At 36.5% G+C, this 20,514-nt stretch overlaps 1 protein-coding gene across 1 annotated transcript; it reads right to left on the bottom strand.

Moving 5' to 3' along the window:
- Positions 1-4,106: 4,106 nt before the first annotated feature.
- LOC117329504 (carbonyl reductase [NADPH] 1-like) lies at positions 4,107-14,850 on the bottom strand. The gene is made up of 8 exons (XM_033887468.1): positions 14,722-14,850; positions 13,373-13,454; positions 11,316-11,494; positions 9,299-9,411; positions 8,869-8,997; positions 5,539-5,680; positions 4,978-5,041; positions 4,107-4,715 (listed from the first exon to the last, which is right to left on the bottom strand). Exons 1-8 carry the CDS (start codon positions 14,746-14,748, stop codon positions 4,618-4,620), a joined length of 834 nt encoding a protein of 277 aa, XP_033743359.1. The 5' UTR covers positions 14,749-14,850; the 3' UTR covers positions 4,107-4,617.
- Positions 14,851-20,514: the final 5,664 nt, after the last annotated feature.

The following is a 20,514-nucleotide window of genomic DNA, read 5'->3' as shown; positions in this document are numbered from 1 at the left end:
GTTTGTTGGAATAAGACCGGTGGAACATTAGCCGTGGTCAGTGATGTAGGGTAGGCAGGACGCTGTTACAGAGAAGTTAGCCTATTACGTTAGGGCATTCCACAATGGCGTATCTTAAAATACAACTGTTTATTGTTCAACCTCAAGACTGCAAGACTTCATATCGAAGGTTGTGCTTCAAATTTGGTCTAATATTCGTGAGAAGTAAGTAATATTTAAATTACACTGAATTGGAAAGTTGATATTATAGAGCGAGTTATTATTTTTTCATTAAACACCTTTTGAAGTAAAACTCAAAAAAAAAAAAAAAAAAATGACTGAAACATTACCGTAACGTCGATACATGTATATTCAGTGTTATGAAATTTTCTTGATTATTTTTTTTTACACTTGTTAATAATCAAACATCAAAATTAGTCATAATAGTTTAGGACTACTTTAGAGCTTGAAAAAAAAGTGTATCCTGATCGATTTTAATGCGCTCGTTGAAATATGGGAAGTAATGTCACAGTACTTTACATGGGGTTGTGTCTCGCTTCTTCCTTGTCCGGGCCGTTCTCTTGTCACTTTAATTCATCTTAGTCTACATCTGATTATACGTCTCCATATAGGGGAGTGTCGTGTGTCCCTGTAACTGTATGCATGTTAAGTAACTATAGTTAGTTTGTCTTTAAAAACCTACATGTACTTCCAGCTAATGATCTCTGTCAACCGACCTTTATTCACTGGTCCCTATATGACTCAACTGGAAAGATTCCACGACACCAATATAATTTAGGCATTATGTATACCATTTAAACTATTCCATCACTAATTCACACCAAATCAATTAGTATTTGTCACGAAACACTCGCTAGCATCATGTCACCGATTATTTGACCAAATCTCTAATATGTGTTGCGGTCGTGGAGGTTAAAAATACGGAATGTGTGTATCAATTGCAACAAATGTATAGAACAAAGAAACTTCACTTTTTTGCGTTGCATTCTATGTTTGTATTAACCGGGCAGGCACTTTCAGTCTGACATTTGACCATAATTATACCTGGAGATCAAGATATGAAAAAACCTCTGGATTTAATGCTGTATTTCTGAAAACGACGCAATAACATGATACCTTTGATTTGAAGGTTACAAGGCGCCAGTCATAAGCTTCTCGCCGTGTAATCCTCTAATATTATTGGAGTTTTAAGAACCATGTCTCTCGTAAAATATACACTTACACGTAAAAGGATTGTGGGACAGAAATCGATTGTTAAACTATTCACATGGCTATTGCCCTCTCATTTTTGGTATGAGACACTCTTCCTCTTCTTTTCCCGAGGCCATATTGCTTTATGAATAAAGTATGTACAGCATGCATGACAGGGAAATAAAACATACACAAACTTGCTAAACAGTGTCTCACTGTTCCTTAGTGCCAAGGTCATTGCAGTTTCGTCCTGTGTTACGGGTCATAATATATCCATTTCCTCGTCTAGACTTTACCTACCTTTTTTCACATACATACCTAAACTTCATACATATATTAGGCTAAAATGTATTGTTTTTCTAAAACAATTTTGGAATTTGAATACGTGCAATGATGTACATGTAGTGACGATGACCCCATTAGTTAAACCTTTTCTGCACCCCCTTTCCCGTCAGCTGTCAAGTTATCGCTAATATACTGACAAAGTGAAACAAAGGGAAGTAACTCTCCGCAAATTTCAAACCAAGCTATCCTTAGCCAAGCTAAGTGTAAGATCAGTATACTATTAAACTACGATATTGAGGTAAAACGAGACTAATCTTATAATGAGAGACTCAACTTATGACAGGAAACTTATATTGATGGAAGAGGTTAAGTTTAGAGTTGAGACTATCAAAAAAAAACAAAAAAACTTAGAGACTATCTAAACGATAAGATGAGAGAATAGGTGATACTAAACTGAGATCAATAGTAGGATCAAAGATTAATTAAGGATAAAATGAGAGAATAGAGACGAGAGGATAAAGTTTTGGAAAACTGAGAGTAGTATTAAGATAAGAGACTAATCAAGGATGAGATGGAAGAATAGAGTTATGGTAAACTGAGAATAGTATTGAGATAAGAATCTATTTAAGGATGAGATGGAAGAATAGAGTTATCGTTAAATAAGACTAGTATTAAGATAAGAGACTACATATTGAGAAGATGAAAAGATGAAAACACAATGCTATGTAAATCGGTACTGAAAGAAGGTGATTAGATACTAAAGTTAAGGTCAACTAACACTATGCTATCATAAGATAGTGTCTCTAAGCCTTTGGTTTGTTTTCGTTTAACGTCCTATGAACAGCCAGGGTCATTTAAGGACGTGCCAGGCTTTGGAGGTGGAGGAAAGCCGGAGTACCCGCAGAAAAACCACCGGCCTACGGTCAGTACCTGGCAACTCCTCCACGTAGGTTTCGAACTCGCAACCCAGAAGTTTCTAAGCCACCGACCAATACCAACACAGATAATGTAAGTACACGGCACACCTTTATTCACATCAAACTATGAATCGGACTTCATTGACGCTATGTATGTAACTTTTATTACAACTTTGACATTTAAGAAAATAAAAGTGCATAGCTTTTAGCTCCAGATACATCAGTGACCCTCCTATTCATATCCGAGAATTGTATACAATATAGGCATCACCTATACATTCCTGTTGTAGATACAAGGGTATATTAACATCATGTACTGTTATACAGTTAAATGTCCGCTTCACATCCATTTAGTCACCGTTCCAGCCAAAAAGTGGATACTAAGCCGCAATTATAACTGTAGACCATGATTTTAAGAACCATAATACTAGTACATCGCTGAATCGTGTGTGTGTGGGTGTGAGTGTGTGTGTTGGTGGGTGGGTGTGTGGGTTCGAGCAGGGGTTGGAATTTCTTTTGCTTGCTATTGCTAAAACTATGCTGATTATCATTTGTAGGCGTACCCATTGCTAATTGGCTGTTAGTTCACATATATATTAATACATCATGCATTTATGTAAAATTATTTCCTATGTAGTATGTTCTTTCCACAATAAAATGTTCTCCAGTAGGTTTGGTATACTGTCCCAGATCTGTTCTATGGTGCTCTGTTCAAGGGGCGACAACTCTAACTTTTTATCAGGATGCTAAAATGTGTTTAGTCAAGTTGTGCTGTCAGGGTCCTATAAGGCAAGATATCCCAGAGAGATATTGGCGTCCACCATTGAATGATCCATATCAATAACATGAAAGACTGATCTTTTCCCTTCTTTCACTCTGCCTTCAAAAATGCATTAACTTTAAATAACACGATATATATAGCAGGAACAACCTGCAATTTTCAAAATCCAATATGGCCGCCTGGCAGCCATGTTGTTTTCTGATCGGTCATAAAATGCAATATGCACAATTGGGGACCAAGGGAAACTTACAATCAAATACAATTGAAGTTTGTTATTGCTATTTCTCAGAAAGATCCATGAAGGGCTTTCTTAGAAAAAGCGACAATTTTTTTTTTTTATCAAAACCCAAGAGGGCCGCCTAGGGGCCATGTAATTTTCTGATCTGTCCTAAAATGCATATGCATAACTGGAGACCAACGAAATGTACATATGGAATTTGAGAAAGATCCCTAATGTACTTTCTGAGAAATAGCAATAACAAACTTCAATTGTCAAAATCCAAGATGCCTGCCTGTCGACCAGGTTGTTTTCCGATCAGCCCCAAAAGGTGATATGCATAACTAGGGACCAAGGGAAATTTAGGTATGAAATTTCGGAAAGATCCCTTTAGTACTTTCTGTGGTATAGCGATAAAAAGAATTGTTTACGGACGGACGGACCACGGACGAAGGGAGATTTGAAAAATTAATTCCTCACTTTTATATTTCAGATTGGAGGAGACAGGTGTGACGTATTTTGTTCATGTATAATCTTATACAACGGTTTCAATTAATTTGACATCTACTCCATTGAATATATAAATAAAATCAAGACAGTTAAAATATCTCAGTCACCTCCGAAAAGCCGACGGAATCGGCAGAGGTGGTGCGATTGCATCCGAAGATTTAGTCGTAAAGTGTAAATATTGATTTTAACAACAGAAAATAAGTGCTTCATTCTCATAATTAGATATAATTGTCTTATTTCACATATCTATCAACATTTTAAATCACACATACAGCACAGAAGAAGAACCGATACATTTGTTTGGAGTAAACAGATGGTCAGCACACAGGTTAAAAGTACTGTTAGCACACGATCCCTCGTTTCCGCAACGTAACTCAGAGGCAGGGTCGCCATGGCCTTGTCGAAGTTTGCGTACAGATCCAGACCACAGGTTATAGACAAAGATGTCACCTTCGTTCATCTCAGTGCAAACATTTGGACCTATTAGGCAAGAACGTTTAGAGTCGTTTGCGTAATAAGGACGGACCAAGTGATCATATTTCGATAAATGCTATTCACCATTGCAGCAATGCTCCATACACCAAATCCATTGGGTTTTTTTCTGGATTTAATACCATTTCTATGACTGATATATTTGTTTCACAAAGTAGCAACGTGTTTGTGGGAAAAACGAACAAACATTAATAATTTCAACTATTCCGGAAGTAAGTGTAGAGTTATCCCCACTTTTGTATTTCCCGATCTGATACAAACTCTCCGTTAGGTGTCGTGGTGGCTGGAGGAAGGAGTGAAAGATACAGAGGCGTGTCTGCACCTGGAAAATTCAACATATATTATAGATAAGAATGTTACATCGTGATATCAATTAAGTTATATTGAATAAGCTGATAACATTAACACACGCAGAGGCACTGTCTCCCTTTTGAGGTTCAGTGGAGCATTTTCAGAGGGTCAACATAAATGGTTGTATCCATGTTGGTTGCTTCAATTATGAAAACAAAACACAACAAAAAACAAAACAAAAAAACTGACGTAATGCAGGTTTTTTGAACCACTGAGAAGAATGCATGCCTTACCTTGTTCGGGTGTCTTTTTGCCTTGGTTTGACGTCAGATCTGTTTGGACATAGCCGGGACAACACTGCAAGTGTGAAGGTATTAAATTGTCATAGGCCAAAATATATCTTTTTTTTATAATCTGATTTCAACAAATCGGAGAGGACTTTAAGTTTTAACTGATTGGTTTCAAATCCCGTCTGTATAAAGTTTGAATGCAAACATTTAATATCAACTTTAGGATACTTTAGGATGTTCACCCCATCTTGATAGTGATTCGAAGAGAAACGGAATTGTAACTTTGCGGTGATTTGAAAGCAAATTTTGATTTAACAACAGTATGCTAAGCTTTACCACCATAATTAAGAGATAGGTCTTTTATAAACAAACTCTTATTTTCCCTTTTGGAAAATTCTCACTAATCTCAATGACATTGTGACATACATTGTATTTATCCAACATGGGCTGTCCATGATCCTGATATAATCCAAGCCAAAAGGGTAAAATAATTTCAATGATATGAAAAATATATATGATAAATTTATTCCATTTTCCCCATTCCTATTAACTGTAGCCACTTACACTGTTGATGACAATACCCGGTCGACTGTCCTGACTAAGGACACGGTGTTGTATGAAGGTCAGAATGGTCATTGCTATTTTAGAAACGCCGTACGCCATGTCTGCCCATCCCTGTGACACGTGGTCACCTGTTTGTGCTGCGCTGTAATATATTCAATTTCAAATCCTTTTTAACAATTAACATAACGTAACGCTTTCTCGTGTGTTTCTGTTACGACAGCAGCAAATCAACATAGCACCTCGGCCAGGAACGACAGCGGTAAGAAACCTCTAGCAGTAACAACATTCTGAAACTTTGTTACTTTTCATTAGTTTATTAGGTTAAAGTTGTCAATATGTGAACGTCCGACATACCTATGTCATCATCAGGTTAGATAATTGGGACAGTCTCAAACTTGTGAATTGTTAATTTTATGGTTAAGAACATGCTACCCTGTATTTAAAACACTGTTTCAGTTTTCGTATAGAGAGAGCACATTTACTACAGATTCTTTTAACCAATTTTGAACCATTTTCATGACTGTTATAGCTGAACATTTTTTTTCAATTAGATCAGCACTACATGTATGTAAAATCCATCCTAATGCCGCCTGATTAGCAAGGATGAAGGTTGGACAGTGTTTATGTCAGTAACATAAAACCGGAGAGTCCAGAGGGGCAACAGGGGACAACTTTACTCTTATATTACTTGCTCAACTAATCGGTGCATAAGAATTAGTTCCGATTTTCCCATATGAAACATCACCAACGCAAACATTTACGGACAACGCAGCAAAATGATGCGACAACGCGACAAAATTGTTCTGTCGCGTTGTCGTAATTTTGTCGCGTTTGTTGAATTCTTTGTTGCAATATTCACATTTGGATGGAAAAGCTACGATATAAAATAACTATAAATTTACAGTGTATGAGATAATAACTGACACCCGAATCGTGACATCAATCCATGCGTATGGATATATTTTATATATGCTCAACACAGACTTTCAAAGTTTGAATGATCGCGACACGTGGATATTCGTATACAAAACATATTCCCTTCGGTCATATAAGCCCGTATCACAGGGACACTCACTACCATCTGTGAGTGATAAGGTGTACAGAAAACTCAAATAAAGTCTACGATAGGGAAGAGCCACTGTGTTCCGACCCTGTCAACGACATTTAGGCCTTCCTCGAGATCAGCTGACCAATCGATCGGACAGCGTTCCTATCATATTACCGAAAACCGAGTTATTGTAGTAAATTCAAGCTAAACTTTCAATTTCAAAATCAACACGGTCGCTTGACGGTAAATGCTCAACGTGACAATTATAACATATAAAAAAAAAGAAGCTTAGTTTATAATCAGTTTTTCCATGCACTATTTTGTTTATCAATCTGCACGCAACTACGGACTGTTCCAGTTGTCAGACCCAAATGTAAGGACTATCGGTAAGGCGGAGATTTTTAACCATAACTTGCATTTTATTGACATACCTCTTAAAAAGAGACCCTGAAAACGTAAATATAAGCATGAGGCTGTCTTATAGTCGGATTTTGAAAATGCAAGAGATTTGAAGACAAACATCAATCGGAACACCTCGCTTCCGTCTGCGGACGTTATACCATTTGTCTACAAAGCTCTGGCATTTACCTCGACCATATGTACCACATCAAGACAGTCAACCAACACTCAATTAACGATGGCATTATAGACATTGAAAAGTGTAGCAAGTTGTCAAGGCAACTGTTCCTGTTATCGTTTGTCTGGGACCCATCTATGTTGTATATTGTCTCGATCGTTATATACAGTGATTAAAGGGAGGTAACCCTTACAGAAATGTGAGACATAATCATGTATTAAAAAGTTGTATAGTAGGCTTATGTAGAATTTTCTGGACGATACAATGTTTTGTTTACAAGTGTCTGTTGAAAAATGGCTGCTTACAAGAGGTGTCTAAGAGGATTCCATAAAAGAGGTGGTTGGAGAATGTACTTGAAAGATTTGGCAATATAGTATAAACAAGGATGGATAGTATTGCAACAGCAATACAAAGTCCCCTGCCTGAACCAGGAGTGCAACTATTTATTTCCCATTTTTTAAACTACGTGTTATACTGATCACGTATACCAAATTTCGTTAAAATCGGAGTAGTACTTTAGGAGGAGTTGTCCGGACAAGCCTCAACCAATGAGAAGCCATCAGCCATTTTGAAAAATGAATTTTTGAAAAATAAAAATGTGGGATGCACAACTACATGTTATACTGATCATGTATACCAAGTTTCGTTAAAATCGGAGTAGTACTTTAGGAGGAGTTGTCCGGACAAGTCTCAACCAATGAGAAGTCGGCGGCCATTTTGAAAATTGGTTTTTCGAAAGAAAAAAAATGTGGGATGCACAACTACATGTTATACTGACCATTTATACCAAGTTTCATTAAAATCGGAGTAGTACTTTAGGAGGAGTTGTCCGGACAAGCCTCAACTAATGAGAAGCCGGCAGCCATTTTGAAAAATGAATTTTTGAAAAGAAAAATGCGGGATGCACAACTACATGTTATACTGATCATGTATACCAAGTTTCATTAAAATCGGAGTAGTACTTGAGGAGGAGTTGTCCGGACAAGTCTCAACCAATGAGAAGTCGGCGGCCATTTTGAAAATGGGTTTTTTCGAGAGAAAAAAAATGTGGGATGCACAACTACATGTCATACTGATCATGTATACCAAGTTTTATTAAAATCGTAGTAGTACTTTAGGAGGAGTTGTCTGGACAAGCCTCAACCAATGAGAAGCCAGCAGCCATTTTGAAAAATGAATTTCTGACAAAAAAAATATGGGATGCACAACTACATGTTATACTGATCATGTATACCAAGTTTCATTAAAATCGGACAGACAGACAGACAGACAGACAGACGGAGGGTAAACCTATAGTCCCCCCGTTTTTCAAACGGTAGGGGACTAATAACAGGAGGGACAAATTGTTATTCAGAACTGGTTTACATTTGTCAAGGAGAGCTTTGTAAATGCTGTTGGATTATTAATTGCCTGAAACTGGGAACTGCTGGATCTATAAACATTCTTAGTTCTTGAGAAACGGATAGGAAAGAATTACTCAAGGACAGCTGGTGTAAGATAAGTAATTAACAGTGTTCATTTAATTCACCAGCTTGTACGCCACTTAATTTTGATTGTGAATTATCTCTGTAATTCGCCTAGTTTTGTATTTATCATTAAATTGTGTTTTAAACTTAGCTAGGGTTTCATCTTTCTGTTATTATCACGTAACACTATTAGATTCTAGTTACTAGTAACATATATACATGTATACGAAGTCACTCACTCGATGAACTCCTGTACCAAGGCTTTCAGCTGTAGTGTGGTAATGGTTGCATCTTTAAATCTGGCCTGTATGTCCGAGCTACACTTGACGATTGACCACTGGGCAGCCATACTGGACATGTTCACCACTCTGACCGGAGGAGAAAATGAAATAACCCAAGTAAGAAACCTAACGGTCAAAGGGAAATAACCCGCATTGAATACATGTACTTATTATCTTGATATAAATTATATATTAGAAAAAACATGGTTTTGATTACTCGGACAAACATTAAAAAGTGATCAGTGGAACAGTTCAGAATCCATTCACAAGCTGACCTTACCGTTAATGATGCAGGCAATTAATTTAAATATAAACTTTAAACACGGAAGTTTTGTAATAGATAGGCTGTATACAGCATTAGTCGTAACCTTCAAACAGGGACACGTACCTCGCGTGGGGACGGAGGAGGGGGAAGAGCGCGTCACACACGTCCACTTGGGAGAAGAAATTCACCCCACACGTTATCCGGGCCTGTTCGGAAAATGGCGAATCCGTGTCTTTCTGCGTAAAAAGAAAAATCCATTTTACCGAGAAAAGACAGAGTTTTAAAATAAGAGGGGACACATAGATAAATCTTCCGAATGCAATATATGCATACGAGTGAAGATTCCTTTTACAAGACAGTTGGCAGATGTACATGTATCTCCTTAGAAATCCACACCAGTCTGACCAGGGCTTGTATAAGTCATAAATATACTATACTTACTTAAGTCTACCCAGTCTGGCCAGGGCTGGTATAAGTCATAAATGTACTATACTTACTTAAGTCTACCCAGTCTGACCAGGGCTTGTATAAGTCATAAATGTACTATACTTACTTTAGTCTACCCAGTCTGGTCAGGGCTTGTATAAGTCATAAATGTACTATACTTACTTAAGTCTACCCAGTCTGACCAGGGCTTGTATAAGTCATAAATGTACTATACTTACTTAAGTCTACCCAGTCTGGCCAGGGCTTGTATAAGTCATAAATGTACTATACTTACTTAAGTCTACCCAGTCTGGCCAGGGCTTGTATAAGTCATAAATGTACAATACTTACTTAAGTCTACCCAGTCTGGCCAGGGCTTGTATAAGTCATAAATGTACAATACTTACTTAAGTCTACCCAGTCTGGCCAGGGCTTGTATAAGTCATAAATGTACTATACTTACTTAAGTCTACCCAGTCTGGCCAGGGCTTGTATAAGTCATAAATGTACTATACTTACTTAAGTCTACCCAGTCAGGCCAGGGCTTGTATAAGTCATAAATGTACAATACTTACTTAAGTCTACCCAGTCAGGCTAAGGCTTGTATAAGTCATAAATGTACTATACTTACTTAAGTCTACCCAGTCAGGCCAGGGCTTGTATAAGTCATAAATGTACTATACTTACTTTAGTCTACCCAGTCTGGTCAGGGCTTGTATAAGTCATAAATGTACTATACTTACTTTAGTCTACCCAGTCCGACCAGGGCTTGTACAAGTCATAAATGTACTATACTTACTTTAGTCTACCCAGTCTGACCAGGGCTGGTATAAGTCATAAATGTACTATACTTACTTTAGTCTACCCAGTCTGACCAGGGCTGGTATAAGTCATAAATGTATTATACTTACTTAAGTCTACCCAGTCAGGCCAGGGCTGGTATAAGTCATAAATGTATTATACTTACTTAAGTCTACCCAGTCAGGCCAGGGCTGGTATAAGTCATAAATGTACTATACTTACTTAAGTCTACCCAGTCTGACCAGGGCTTGTATAAGTCACAAATGTACATGTACTATACTTACTTAAGTCTACCCAGTCTGGCCAGGGCTTGTATAAGTCATAAATGTACTATACTTACTTAAGTCTACCCAGTCAGGCCAGGGCTTGTATAAGTCATAAATGTACAATACTTACTTAAGTCTACCCAGTCAGGCCAGGGATTGTATAAGTCATAAATGTACAATACTAACTTAAGTCTACCCAGTCAGGCCAGGGCTTGTATAAGTCATAAATGTACTATACTTACTTAAGTCTACCCAGTCTGGCCAGGGCTTGTATAAGTCATAAATGTACAATACTTACTTAAGTCTACCCAGTCAGGCCAGGGATTGTATAAGTCATAAATGTACAATACTAACTTAAGTCTACCCAGTCAGGCCAGGGATTGTATAAGTCATAAATGTACAATACTTACTTAAGTCTACCCAGTCTGGCTAAGGCTTGTATAAGTCATAAATGTACTATACTTACTTAAGTCTACCCAGTGTGGTCAGGACTTGTACAAGTCATAAATGTACTATACTTACTTAAGTCTACCCAGTCTGGCTAAGGCTTGTATAAGTCATAAATGTACTATACATGTACATGTACTTACTTAAGTCTACCCAGTCTGACCAGGGCTTGTACAAGTACATTAATGTACTATACTTACTTTAAATGCAATCCCGGCGTTATTGACGAGAATGTCAAGTCCACCATAGTGTTCTTGTAAATGGTCCCTAAGCCTGTTTATACTGGTGATATCGGTGATGTCCAGTTGGTGAAACTTTGGGTCAAGTCCTTCGGCTTTCAGGCTCTGGACAGCCCTCTTACCCAGTTCCGCGTTCCGTGCTTCAAGGAGAGACAAGTGTTACTGTACTAGCTGGTATCAGGAATGACTACTGTCGCTATTGGCGCTAGCTAACACTAAACATGAATTAGCGTAGCAACAATAACTATCTTCGATTGCCATTTATCATCATTTGAAGATACGTATGTATATAATGTACATATCAACATTAACCGTGCGGTCCTTTTTCGGGTTCGTACCAGTTGTGCCGTTACGAATATACTGTACTCGTAATGGGACGCGGTGTACCGGCAGAACCAACCCGGTTCACGTGGTTCGTTTCCTGAAACGTACCATTTGGATCCAAAATGGCGGAACTGCTATGCTTCATTCGTCATACTAAAATACGTTTTGTTAAAAACAGGACGAGAAATCTTCATTTGCTATGGAATTGTATTCAAACATACGTGCTAATATACCAGTTTGATGGAAATATTCAGGTATTAGTTTTACATCCATTACATGGTAAAAAGAAAAATAATCGGTTTTTATGTTTGAAGCGTTAAGTTTGTAGAGACGACTGCCATCATGGGAATTCACTTGAGATTCAATTGCGTTTCATTATATTGTACTGTACATTGTACCGTACCTATTTGGTACAACTGGTTCGAACCCGATAACGGAAAGCACGTTAAATCTCTAACATCGACCCTTTGCCTACCTGTAACTTACATGAATGGCCCTTTCATTTTCCTACAGGTACAAGTACGTTTCTATTACATCTGACACGGACCCTGGTTTTCTTTAAGGTATATGTCACCATTAAAAACCCCTGAAGTATTTTTCCTGTTAAATACACATCGCCATTAAGTTTCTAACACAGGCCCCTGACTTATTTCACCTGTTAAGGTACATATCGCCGTTAAATGTCCAATACAAATCCTCGATTTACGGTGTACATTTGTATATTACCTCTGACACAGACAATTGACTTGTCTTACCTGTAAGATATGGGTCGCCTTTAAATCTATGATATCTGCCCGAGACTTACCATACATCTTATTGTCTCTGACAGGTCCTTTGCTTATTTTACATGTAGGATACACGTCACCGATAAACCTCTTACACAGGCCCTTACTTGTTTTACCTGTTAGATACACATGACATTTTACTTGTAAGGTACATGTCGCCTTTAAATCTCTGACACAGGTCCTTGAATTAATTATTCTGTAATATACAATTCACCATTAAATCTCTGACACAGGCCCCTGACTTATCTTACCTGTTAGGTAGACGTCACCATTAAATCTCTGACACAGGCCCCTGACTTATCTTACCTGTTAGGTACACATCGCCATTAAATCTCTGACACAGGCCCCTGACTTATCTTACCTGTTAGGTACACATCGCCATTAAATCTCTGACACAGGCCCCTGGCTTATCTTACCTGTTAGGTACACATCGCCATTAAATCTCTGACCAGGCCCCTGACTTATCTTACCTGTTAGGTACACATCGCCATTAAATCTCTGACACAGGCCCCTGACTTATCTTACCTGTTAGGTACACATCGCCATTAAATATCTGACACAGGCCCCTGGCTTATCTTACCTGTTAGGTACACATCGCCATTAAATCTCTGACCAGGCCCCTGACTTATCTTACCTGTTAGGCTCACGTCACCATTAAATCTCTGACACAGGCCTCTGGCTTATCTTACCTGTTAGGTACACATCGCCATTAAATCTCTGACACAGGCGCCTGACTTATCTTACCTGTTAGGTACACATCGCCATTAAATCTCCGACACAGGCCCCTGACTTATCTTACCTGTTAGGTACACGTCTCCATTAAATCTCTGACACAGGCCCCTGACTTATCTTACCTGTTAGGTACACGTCTCCATTAAATCTCTGACACAGGCCCCTGACTTATCTTACCTGTTAGGTACACGTCTCCATTAAATCTCTGACACAGGCCCTTGACGATTTGTAGACCAATACCCTTGTTTGACCCCGTCACCTACACATCCATAAAAACATTAAATTGTATATATATATATATATATATATACGATATCTAAACTATGGCAAACAAATATAAAATGGAATGAACGTGATAAACTGAGGATGAAAGATGAAATCACATGGCAAGAGTCTCAGCATAAAATACCAAACCCTCCCCTGAGTAATGATAACATAAAATACCAAACCCTCCCCTGAGTAATGATAACACAAAATACCAAACCCTCCCCTGAGTAATGATAACACAAAATACCAAACCCTCCCCTGAGTAATGCTAACACAAAATACCAAACCCTCCCCTGAGTAATGATAACATAAAATACCAAACCCTCCCCTGAGTAATGATAACATAAAATACCAAACCCTCCCCTGAGTAATGATAACATAAAATACCAAACCCTCCCCAGAGTAATGATAACATAAAATACCAAACCCTCCCCTGAGTAATGATAACATAAAATACCAAACCCTCCCCTGAGTAATGATAACATAAAATACCAAACCCTCCCCTGAGTAATGATAACATAAAATACCAAACCCTCCCCAGAGTAATGATAACATAAAATACCAAACCCTCCCCTGAGTAATGATAAAATAAAATACCAAACCCTCCCCTGAGTAATGATAACATAAAATACCAAACCCTCCCCTGAGTAACGATAACATACATTGCACCAATCCGAATGTATGATATAAATGTGTCTTAAAAACCCCTAGCTAGAACGCATGGTAATTGTTAATCACCGAAGGTACGGTCATGTTTTCTTAGTTATCTCAGATACATGCAGCAGGTATGATAGCTTAAGATCAAGTACATGTAGCCCTTTTGATAAACATGCATACACGGAAAATTGTTATTTTTTTAAAATCGATTTCATCAAATTACACAAAAAAAAAAGTAAAAAAAAAAAAAAAATACTGTATACTGCAAATAGTCGTTTAAATGTAAACAGACTACACTGATCTCTGTAGTCATAATATGATATAATACACAGTGTGTGTCATTCATACTGCATTTACAGCGATTTTAATACATACAATGTGTATATAAACTGAATGTATAGCGGATGAAATATAGTCGGAATTAATCCGACTGAAAGCGCAAACGAACGTGGTACAAGTATATATATATATATATATATATAGGGGCTATCTTCTATAATTTATCTCAAATGAACCGATAAAAACTCCGATAAGAATTGAATACATACAAGCTTTTTTTTATCCCATGGACAAACAATATAAAATAATAAAAAATAGCTTACCACTGCAACTGCTTTTGGAGATGTCATCGTGACGGTGTAATGAATGCGTCCTCGTAACTCGCCTCGATACTAGTTAAATGATGTGTTGGGTAGGTTTGGTTTTATACATGGCCAGGATCAACACTCCCGTACATTCGTGGAACCACAGCACATCGTGTGTTTACGATACAGGATGTTAACACACAACTATTTTAATCTATACTTTTACTGTACAAATAATCGAATAAATACTCTAGTCATCTACATCCTGGTACGAATGCGCTATGGTGTTACAAATTATCGGCAGATAGAGAGGGCAATCATTGTCAGTTTAATGTAAATGATTCAGAATAAGGACATAGACAATGTGTAAGTTGACCACTATGGCCATTTCACATTATAATTTGTTTTATGTGTGAATGATTTTCTATTAGTAATATATTACATACAAATACCGATTTTTATATTGTTTTATCCAACTATTCACCTATCTATCTCCAGTTTTATACTTGACAACCCCTAGGGTATGGCAACTTGTACGCGCTAACCTTCTAAACGGGAAGTACTTCCGGAACTACTTTTTGTTTACGATTCGTCGTCTGCTTATCAGTAAACAAACGAAAATACAAATGTATACAAACAAGCAGGGTTTTCAGAGGGCTGGTATATGTGCCTGTCAATACCAGGGCATAGTAAGGAGTCAGTTTAGGTCACTGGAGGTCAGTTTAAACTGCATTAGTGAAATTAGGACCTAGAGTAGTTTGTCAGCTGATTTAATAGTAAATCCAGATTTTAATCTTTTTTTTTTTTTTTTTTTTGGTGGATGAAAAGTGGGGAAAATGATGTTTGGGCAGTTGGTGTTTGGATGTAAAGGAGAACAGCCGTTTTATAGAGTCTCTGGTTTGATTACCATATTTCGATAGTTTTGTATAAGTTTTGATGTTCTGGTTATGACTCTACTATATCCAACTAAAGAGTTAAGTTTATAAAACAATATTATTATAGACATCCGAGTGTTTATAAGCTTATAAAACTATTTTTACGCAAAAATGTTAAAACTTTAAGTAAATTTGGTTTTTTTTATGCAAGCAACAGATAAAAGAAATTATCTTATGAATCTGTAGCGAGTGATTATATCAAGTTCGTTCAATTATTTTTTATGCTGTATTGCATTTGGTGAATACAAAACTTGAAACTTGAGATTTCTTTGTCGCATCCCCAAGGCAGGGAAACGTGATATTATTCTCCAACAATTAACCTATGTTTCTACCACAATACCCTGTGTTATTCAACTCTCAGACCATCAGTTAATCATTACAGCTGTTGATTAACAATCTGTTTATACCACACGTGGTATAAACTCTGTACGCATTTTGATTAGCTAACACCATGAACTTTGACCCAGGCTGCAATTGTTATTGACGTCATCAATAATCTAATGACGTCAAATCACCGTGTCCCGGACGTCACCGGTACACTTTATTTGCATACGCGAAATTATACTTGGCCACGTTTCCCTTTGATTCAAGCCGATATTATTGTGGTAGAAACAGGTCACACGACTCGAAATTGTTGGATATGGAATTTATTTAAATTCCATATCCAACAACTACTCGTTGTGTAACCTCTATATCTCCAGTTTAAGACAAGAGATATTTCTCTGTAAACCCATAGGGTATGACGGACTGAACGCGCTAACCTTCTGGACCGGAAGTACTTCTGGAACTACTTTTTAGTTTAAACAATGTTTTATTCAATATTTACATGTCATATATATGATACATAATAATAAAAGGATTCAGAAAAAGTATGAAAATACTTATTTAAATCTGTCTCCTTATATAATAGATTGGCGGGTGACAAAACTGTATAGCCATTTATTAGTCAAATAGTATAACTTAAAAACAAAACTATTGATGAGAGAGGGATAGAGGGAGGGGGGGGGGGGGGGAGAGGGGGAGAGGGGAGAGAGAGAGAGAGAGAGATGTAATGGGACCTAGTGATACTATAGGTACTACATAATCATAATGACATAATAAAACATAGTAATATAATGTAAATATACAGCACTAGTGACCTCTTGGGACTCGTAAAATGGCACTATTAATTTAAACACGTTTGGTTTTTAAAATATAAAGTTGGATGCAATGGAAAATATTTTCATTCTCTGTAATCGATAGATTTGGATCTCCGTATAGGAGCATATCAAAAGTGTAGTCTATTGGTAGATCTACAAAACATTCGTTTCTTACAATGGTATAGTTTGGACAAGACAATAGAAAGTGTTCAGTGGTTTCATACGCTTGTCTGCATGAACATACAGGGCTGTCGATAAGATTACGACTAAATAGGTGGGCATTTTAGAGAGCTGCAATTCATCGTCAATCTAGCATGATGAACCTGATCAGAACGTTTCCCATAACTACTTTTTGTTTACAATTCGTCGTCTGTTTATCAGAAAGCAAGCAAAAATATAAAACAAGCTACTAATATCCCTAAAGATGACGTTTGAAATACAATGTAGGTGGCATGCTGTCTGTTGGTACTGAAGCGAATCTCGCCTTCAACTCTACACTTGAGGGTTCCTCACTCATGCCTTTTCAGGTCTCGTGAATGATCACAGATCATCAGATTAGCCAATTAATTAAAAGAAGAACTCAACGCCTGTGTACAAGTTCAATACATATAATTTCAGTATTTCAGATACAGAGTCACAATGGTCTCTCACTCTCTCTCTCTCTCTCTCTTTTCTAATTATTGAATAATTAGAAGCTGTGCCAGTATAATGATGTAACAATTACTGTAAATGGTAGCGTATAAGTACAAATGTACAGAATATCACAGCCAAGCTGTTTATAGCATTCTATTTTTGTAAACAACATTTCAATAACAAAATAAACTTTACAATTCAACAACTTGTAGATCTATATTTCCTAAGTTAGTTTAATACTGGAGTAAAACAACCGCGAGTACAAGTCAATAATTTAACATTAATGAGTATTTTCCTAAACTTAAACTAACAAATATTAAATACAACAACTCTTTTAAGAGAGTAACAATTAGCTTTTAGTCACTTATATTTATGGAAATTGATCAAGGCATCAATTTCACTATTACCAGATTAAACTCCAATTATCTTGTAATAATATACAAGAGGATACTAGACTCTTGTATTAACAATAAGAATTACATTTAGTTATTTATGGAAATTGATAAAGGCATCAATTTCACTATTACAAGGTTAAACTCTAATCATCTTGTAATAGATATACAAGAGGGTAATAGACTCTTGTACATGTAGTAACCGAAGGAATTATATTTAATTATTTAAAGTTATCTTTGTCATATTTATATTATTAAAATTCTATGGAAAATGGTTATCTTACCAATTTCTGTATTGTAAGATTATTGCCAAATATCTTACAATCTATGGAAGGGAGATAACTCCTCAGAAAAATGTACCTTATCAGAAAAACTAGCTTATATACTCTTCCCAGCTTCCACAATTCCATATTTGGAAGAAGTGGAGGCAAGATGGCGGAATGTTAGACTGTTTCCTCACTATTATAGTGCCGAAAATGAAAACATAGAGAAAATAATTTCCTTAGTGTACAACAATTGTTTTTTAGTGTGAATTTGTTCTTTATACACTTAAGAACTAATTAGTTACCTCTAATACCGATTTCGAACCGTATTTACAGAGTTTACAAAAACCGGTCGAATCGTCATCGTCAACAGTTTTTCAGTTGGAGCAGTACGACTGACCGAGACGAAAATGTCTTTAAAATAACGGTTATACGCTACAAGTACGTAAAAAATGTGAATATCTCATACATTAGAAAGTTTATGGATCTTATTAACTATGAATTATGTTACAATTATCGATATGAGACTTACACTATGCAAATACAGATTTCGGCCACTGAACGTTGAGCTTAGTGACGATCCAAGATGGCGTCTGCTGCAGCCTGTGATAAGCTACTTGTTGACAATAAAAATCATATAAAATCAGAAATACTGTTAAATGAACAACTGAGTACATGGACAGATAGTAAAACATGTACTCTATCAGTCTGTGCTGCCCACTATTCACAAATTACACATTAATGACTTGTATAGCTTTCTGAACCCACCGGAGGTACAAACGTCAACAAAGATCAGCTGATCACTCGTTCACAAACTTTCATGCTGCAGACTATATTGACCACTTGCATGTCATGCACATTCGTTACAGTACTTATGGTAATAAGAGCAACATTATTTGAACATTCTGTCCTACTGGTACATAAGTGATGTTTAAGGTAAAGAGGAATGACAGGTGAAGCATGAATAGGTTACAGGACAAGAGGTCACATATCTTTTTCATGTTACAAGCATGACAGGCAATATTAATACATGTAGTGTTCCTACGATATTGGAATCATTTAAAATGTTATATAGCTAGAACTCGTGAAAATACTGCATGCAAAAAGGAAAACAGTAACAGTAATTATTGTGATGTCATCATAACATATTACATAGTTTTTGGACACATAGGCTTACGTTTATTAACAGTTTTTTTTTATTAAAGATTGTAAACATTCCTTTCATTTTATAATAATTGTTTTTTTTTTTTTTTGTAAAAGTAGGCTGGAATATATTTGCATCCTAACTGTATTACGTTATAATTATTACAAATAAATAAAAAAAAAGTTAACCGGAAGTTTTATGTTGGAAGTTCTAAATTTACAAAGTACCTTCCTGTCCTTTATGTTTAATCGTTTAAGGTAATCTTCGATGCCAATTTTATCTTTAAATATACTATAAGTTTGTCCTCGTGACGAGTTTCCCAACTGATCAAACCAAGTCTAAATGAATTTATCTTGTAATTTTTGTGTAATTATTTTGTTATAAGTGATTGATATCAGGTAAATATATTTTCTGTTGCATCCACACAAAACTTACTCCGACATTGTCTAAGATATCTTTAACATAATCAACCATTTAAAGTTAATTTGACCACATTCATGGAGAGAATACATCAATTAGTACATATGGCTAGACAGTTTATTTTCACTTTTAATAAGAGTATATCAGAATTTATTCTCAATTTAATATCAACTGTAATTGGATATTTTCCTGTCTCACCATATATCACAAAATTAGACGTATTTCTTCTTAAACCGATAATTCGTTTGCAAAATTGTAGATGTACTTTTTCAAGTTGACTTACATTATCATATTTCCTTATTTAACACGAGTATAACAAAATTGGAGCAACTAATGAATCGAATAACTTAAATTTAAGGTCAACTGGTAGATTTATATTTCTAATTTTTCGATACACAGCAAAAAGTGGTGTTTTTTTTTGCCTGATCATAGCTTATTCCGGCAATCCTTTCATTAGTGAACAATTAACCGCGTATCCGCGACAGCATTGTTACATTATTACGGAATATGGTGACGGTTCAAAATACAGTTCTGTCGTCATTTCTGAAGTAGTTAGAAGGCTTTGGATCTTTGTCAGAATGTGTGTGCATCTCGAGTGGGATGTGATAAACAGGAAAATCTGCTTATTCCGGCAATCCTTTCATTAGTGAACAATCAATCACGTGTCCGCGGCAGCATTGTTACAATACTACGGAACATGTTGAAGTTCAAAATACAGTTCTGTCGTCATTTCTTGAGTAGTTAAAAGATTCTGATCTTGGTCAGAATTCGTGTGAACCTTGAGTGGGATGTGATAAACAGGAAAATCTGCTTATTCCTACGATCCTTTCATTGATGAACAATTAACCACGTGCCCGCGACAGCATTGTTACAATAGTACGAATA

The sequence above is a fragment of the Pecten maximus genome, chromosome 6 (genome assembly GCF_902652985.1).
Source record: "Pecten maximus chromosome 6, xPecMax1.1, whole genome shotgun sequence".
NCBI lineage: Eukaryota > Metazoa > Mollusca > Bivalvia > Pectinida > Pectinidae > Pecten > Pecten maximus.
This window is presented reverse-complemented; position numbering and strand designations above follow the sequence as displayed.

Bases quoted from the DNA above. Each gene is read 5' to 3' on its own strand.
- LOC117329504 (XM_033887468.1), bottom strand. From the start codon at position 14,748: ATGACATCTCCAAAAGCAGTTGCAGTG. The intron at 5,681-8,868 runs GTGAGTGACTTC...AATATATTACAG, and splicing joins TTGGTACAGGAGTTCATCGA to CGCAGCACAAACAGGTGACC. The intron at 5,042-5,538 runs GTAAGTGGCTAC...TCACACTTGCAG, and splicing joins CGGGTATTGTCATCAACAGT to TGTTGTCCCGGCTATGTCCA.